Below are 5,965 nucleotides of genomic sequence, written 5' to 3' on the forward strand. Positions count from 1 at the left end.
TGCTTCACTCTGTTTGAGCGTCAGGTCTTTGAACTTTCGCTGACGGTAGTGGTATCGTATTCACTTTCAACCAATCACAGAGGGGGCGCAACAGCAATTTGAATACAATTATCTTGTCCCTCAAATTCGTTATGTACTTCAGTAACACTTCAGGATTGATGGGATTAATTTTTAAAGACCATATAGGCCTATCCCCGCTAATGTTTGCTTACTATTTCGATTGAAAATTGGTTGTGGCTTTACAATAACTTCTCCCCATCCCAAATTACTGTCGGAACAAAATTAATGGAAGTAGACCTAAACACAATTCTCATAGTAGTAGGCCTATCACTTCACACGTTTTACATGTGATTCTAGTAGAGCAAATTGCTAACATAGACAAAAATAGTGCTGCTCTATATTTCATGTGAAGCGAAGGGGTGTTTAATTGAGTAAGGCTGGCCTATATCGTATCCAAACACGACCGTCCAAAAATAACTCTCTTGTCGTGTGTGCTGTCACTGATATAGAGTAAAAATATTAAATAAATTATAATATAATACTAATTTACGGTCCACCCACGATTGAAAACGTACCGTTGTGAAATTCGAAAATTCGGGTACAAAAATTAATTTGGCATGGTTTCCTTTAAATCATTTTTCTAATAAAATAATACGAGCCAATTTTAAGAGCGGATCAATGTAAAATCGTATAGGAACGTTATTTAACTTAATAAAATATAAAAAGTAAGCATCTCTAAAAGATTGAATTTTATTTATTTTTTCTGACTAAAAAACCACTTTTAATTGTGTCAATTTTTATTTGTTTGGTATTACTATTATAATTATGATTTATGTCTAGTTCAACTCAGCTTTTTCGATGACGTGGCTCGGTGCTGTTGTTTCCAAACAGTGTGAATACAAGTTGGTGGTGCCCTTGCACTCGTTTTGACCAATCGGGTCTCGCCATTTAGTAGTGTCTCGGCAGTGTCTCTTTCTTTTCTCTAAATACACATCCTCAGCACACACAAGGTAAGTTACACAAAATAGATAGAATACAATTCTGTCTAAATTTAAACGCTTTAGAAACAGTTTCTCATCAAATGTTAACAAATTTAAGGTATGTTACATTATATATGATTAGGAATATGTGGAAAGTGAATATATTGCTCTAAATGACCGGTTAATATGGTAAGGTGGTCGCCGGCTAGGCCTAGCCTTAGCCTACACAGACAGGGATCCTAAGGCGAAACGTGTTTTGTTTGGGTCGACGGTGTCGTCCACTCTTGTCGTGGGATAGGCCTAGGGCCTAGCTGGAGTAGGCTTAAATGAAGTGTATGCTCCAGTGCATACAATAACAAATGCATTATATTTAAGCCTTCCTCAAAATTTATTTTGACACTTTTTGCATATTAATTGTATATATTTTGTCCCAACTGGAATACTAATAAATTTAATAATAAAAATTTTATTTAGAGTTCGGCAGATAATACATCAGACCAAAATCTTGCTTAAATTTGTACGGAAAATCGCCATGAAAATAGATGCGCAGAATTGCAATTACTGCATAATAACATTGGTTTATATATAAAGAGATAGGCCAAGGCCATTTTTTTGGCAAAATATGCATGGAAATTGCTCCTTATTTTTCGATTTCTAGGCCAAATTGTTTGTGCAGGCCTTACTTTACAGACAGGTATTGCGTTAGTGGCAAAGTATAGATTTATTTTATTTAATTGCAGTAATACTAATAATATTGTTCTATTTCATGTTTTGCTCAGATGAGGATCATTGCATTGATTGGTATCTGCCTGCTAGGGGTAGCTGTAGCTGATGATGGAGCTAAATTGCTAGCAGCTAAGAATGTACTAAATCAGCACATTGTAGAAGGAAAAGATTTGACAGTGACTTATACAATCTATAATGTTGGCTCTAGGTAAAGTACAAATACTTATACAACTGCTTGAACAATGAAAATAATAGGGTTTGCACAATTATATTCAACTGTTATTATATCATCTCTGATAGGCCAGTCAAACGAATGTCTACTTATAGTTATAGATGTTACCTTTAACAGAATCAAGGAAAAGAAAAAAGGCAACACAGAATAAGAGTCAAAATTTGAATCCAGGCACTTATACTGTACAATAATTTAAAGATATATTTGAAGTTGGTAAGACTGCCCATTGGCTACTCAAGAGACTCACAGGTACAGAATACTGTGTCAAACATGGAAAATTTCTTATGGAATTGAAGCTTACTACCATACACAATTATCAACTATTACCGTACTTTGCTAATTAAAGTAACAATTAAAAATGTTTAAATTCTTTAGTTTATTTATTATTTTGATGACAACGTCCCTTATATTAAAGTACAGCATATACAGTAACATAAATATTTATAGGCTTTCAAATTAATTTAGTAGAATTTTGAAAAAGAAACCACCATCATCAACATCATACTATAACATTAGTAACTGAAAATGTTTTGCACTAAGGGCTCTGAAACCAAAGGATGGATTTCAATGACTCTGCACACATACACGGATCATTATAAATATCAATCTCCGATGAAGCTGAGATAAAAGCAAAAAATAATTATTTCAAACCTAATTATGATGTCACAGTTCAAAAATGCCAAATATGGAAAATTTCTTATGAAATGAAGCTTATATACTACCATACATGGTTACCATCTATTAGGCAAGACTTTTTTATTCATTGTTTCGCATACTAATTTTTATAAAGATCTTTGGAGGAGGGCGGAATTAAAATAAAAATAAAATTTTGTTTTCTTATTTAGCAAATATTTTGGAGAAAATGAAAATAAAATTTTATTGGTGAATGTAAAATGGGATGGGTAAATGCTTCAAATTTTTATAATTAGGAAGACATATACATATCTTATCTTTGGAGATTTCAAGACAGCCGAGGGCGTAATAAAAATAAAGAAAAAATTTTATTTTTTTCTCAAATTTCCATTATTTTGTGGCAGTGGGTGTGCTGACTGGCCAAAAATAGAATTAAAATTATCAAGGTATAAACTAAGTCTCACCTTTCTCTGTTTTTCTCTTTTCTTTACAGTGTTGCATTGAAAGTAATCTTATCTGATGACAGCTTTCCCTCGTCTCAGTTCATAACAATCAGTGGTAGCAAGGAGATCCACTGGGACCGTATTGCTCCAGGCAGTAACGTCACCCACACTCTAATTTTAGAACCAAAAATCAGTGGTCCATTTAATTTCACTGCTGCTAGTATTACCTATGTGGTAGTTGAGGGAGAGGAAGAACCACCGCAGGTTAGGCAATTGTTATGATTAGGTATTGAATTTATTAGGGGCATGCCTATGTCATTATTGTGGAAATTTAAGTTATTTAATTTTGAGTGTGAATGAGTAGCCATCCAGGCATGGGGTCATTACAGTGAAAATGTAATCAATTATACTTTTACTGTAATTGATTACATTTCTAATGTAATTGATTACATCTTTACATTTTTGCATTAGGCAAAAAGTTGATGAGGGAGACATCTTTAGCAGAATCAAATATTTAATTTAATCCTGAGCTTTTGTTCACTGAAGTAGTTTGATGTATGTGGATCCATGATTAAAAAACAAGAAGGTAGTGGTTAATGAACTGCTACAAACATCTTAACGAGTAATACATGAAGAATATGCCAAACAAAAACAAATTTATTATTTATACTTATAAAATATAACAAAAATATTCATTATAGAATCACTTGCAACACTATGTGCAGTGTTCTTAAACTAATAGTTAAAGAAATATTTAATTTAGAAGTTTCTAATAAGTTTGTTATTCTCAATGAGAAATGGATTGAAACAATGCAGTTTTTTCTAATTTATATATTTTTTTATTATCTATATCTACAAAAGTATTCCCAGCATATTTCAATATATATATATGAAGAATAATGAAAATAGTTATTATGTTATCTAGCATCCTTTAATTGGCCAATAAATCATTTTTAAAACTAATTTGACAGCTGAACCTACAAATTCTGGATTTTGTTGTTTTGGGTTTTTTAGCCTAATACGATATCTATAATTTATTATGTCTTTCTCTTTACAATTACTTCTGATACTGTAGATGTGTATCGAGTATGTGACATATTGTAATTAGATAGCTCAGTAAATAGAAAGTACTGTGTACTAGATATTCATTCATTTTTTTTTTGTCTTTTTCTCCCAATTAGTTTGGATACACAAGTGCTCCAGGAGAAGGTTATATTAATGCATTCAAGGATTTTGATAGAAAATATGCTCCTCATTATGTAAGTGAATTGGTATAATTTAATCCTCTCTTTCTTTCTCTTTTCTTCTGACTTAATTCTGGTCATCATTTCATTCCATTTCATTTATTTATCCAACCAAAAAAACAATACAAGAATTTAGAACATACAATAAAACAAATGGTGGGGAAAAACTAAAGCGACAAAAGTCACTATGACTCATGACTCAGAAGTCAGTAATTCCAACATAAAATAAATCTATATATTATATACAAGACATAAAATAAAAATAAAATAAGGAACAACAATAAGACTTCAAAACGGATAACAGTAATTAAAATAAAAGTTAAAATTTAAAAATTTAAATTTTAAAATTAAGTGGGAAAATTAAGTAATAAAATACTTTAAATAAGAAATTGACACATTGCCATAATTGTTTAAAAAAAGTTAAAGAATGCAATACATTTGATGGTGATGTTGATAATAATAATAATAATAATAATAATAAAGTACTTTTGACCCCAAAACCCTAATTGCAATTAAGTGATTTCTTGAAGTTAGAAATAAAAGTATTAAAGGAACAAGGGACAGCAAGATCTTTAATATATAAAGGAAGTGAAGTCCAAAGAATATGGAACTGGTGAACTGGGGTGAATTGAAGAGCCACTGTCTGTGCGAAAGGATGTCTAAAAGAGATAAATTCAGTATGATGCGGATTAAAGGAGAGATTAGAAGTTATACTAGTACAATTATTATAGCCATATAAACAACGAAAGACAAAAGAAACTAGAATTAATTTACGTCTATTCTCAAGAGAAATCCAACCAATTGTTGTTAATAATTTCAGTGTTAACTTTCTTTTTACAAATTGATTTGAATTAAATAGGTATTATGTAATAAATTATTATGTAAATAAATTCAATATTCCAAATATTCTCTAACCTATAATATTTATTAATTTTACAGATGGACTGGGGTGCGTTTGCCATAATGACACTGCCCTCTATCGTCATACCATTTCTTTTATGGTACAGAAGCAAGACAAAATATGATGCACTGAGCAATAAGAGCAAGAAAAACTAAGTCTCTACAGTACTCAACATCTTCTCTTCCAGCTAACTTCTCAAATGTATCTGCATATAAATATGTGCATTCAAATGAATTATATAGATGAATATTTTTATCATCTTTAAATCTTATTTTAATGCTCATATTTTATTTTTTAAACATAATTTTATTTCACACATTAAATTTCAGTTTGGGTGTAATGTGAAATTTGGTTTAATTTGGACTCAGTTAATAAAATAATATGTCAATCATAGAATATGAATGTTGTAACTACTGTATCAAACTTCAATGAAACTAAATATTCACTTTGGGGAACAGATCATGTACAAGAACAAGCAGTTGTTAAAATTGTCAATAAAAGGAACACAATTATCTGTACTTTTGTATGTTTACATTATTATTATTATTCAAAGTTTACTTCACAATACAGTATTGCAGTCCACTGCAAAAATCCAGTCTAAACTTGCTGGTACGGTCTAGTATGAAAATCCTTCCGTCCTATTTAAGGGTCAACAATACAATAGGGAGTGGTACATTACATCTGTTAATAATATTTAACTTAAGTAACAATTAAAATTTTGGAATTCTTCAGATTATATTTATTATTTTTATAACAACATTTGAAATTCCTTTATAAAGTACAGCATACTGTACATACATAATATA

At 30.6% G+C, this 5,965-nt stretch overlaps 1 protein-coding gene across 2 annotated transcripts; it reads left to right on the plus strand.

Moving 5' to 3' along the window:
• The first annotated feature begins 950 nt into the window (after positions 1–950).
• On the plus strand, positions 951–5,677 carry LOC117109864 (translocon-associated protein subunit beta-like). 2 transcript variants are annotated; one of them, XM_033252314.1, is made up of 5 exons: positions 951–1,010; positions 1,760–1,914; positions 3,065–3,278; positions 4,196–4,273; positions 5,198–5,677. In XM_033252314.1, the coding sequence occupies exons 2-5, from the start codon at positions 1,760–1,762 to the stop codon at positions 5,312–5,314; spliced, it is 564 nt and encodes a 187-aa protein (XP_033108205.1). In that variant the 5' UTR covers positions 951–1,010; the 3' UTR covers positions 5,315–5,677. The 2 variants fall into 2 exon arrangements, with proteins under 2 accessions (XP_033108205.1, XP_033108212.1); XM_033252321.1 differs by lacking the exon at positions 951–1,010 and adding an exon at positions 1,019–1,098.
• The last annotated feature ends 288 nt before the right edge of the window (positions 5,678–5,965 follow it).

This window comes from Anneissia japonica, unplaced genomic scaffold (genome assembly GCF_011630105.1).
Source record: "Anneissia japonica isolate Jap-2015-1 unplaced genomic scaffold, ASM1163010v1 scaffold1511_len2985839_cov193, whole genome shotgun sequence".
Classification (NCBI taxonomy): domain Eukaryota; kingdom Metazoa; phylum Echinodermata; class Crinoidea; order Comatulida; family Comatulidae; genus Anneissia; species Anneissia japonica.

Excerpts from the sequence above, each read along its gene's own strand:
- LOC117109864 (XM_033252314.1), top strand. The coding sequence starts at position 1,760 with ATGAGGATCATTGCATTGATTGGTATCTGCCTGCTAGGGGTAGCTGTA. Across the intron at positions 3,279-4,195 it reads GAGAGGAAGAACCACCGCAG|TTTGGATACACAAGTGCTCC; the intron begins GTTAGGCAATTG and ends TCTCCCAATTAG. Across the intron at positions 4,274-5,197 it reads GAAAATATGCTCCTCATTAT|ATGGACTGGGGTGCGTTTGC; the intron begins GTAAGTGAATTG and ends TTAATTTTACAG.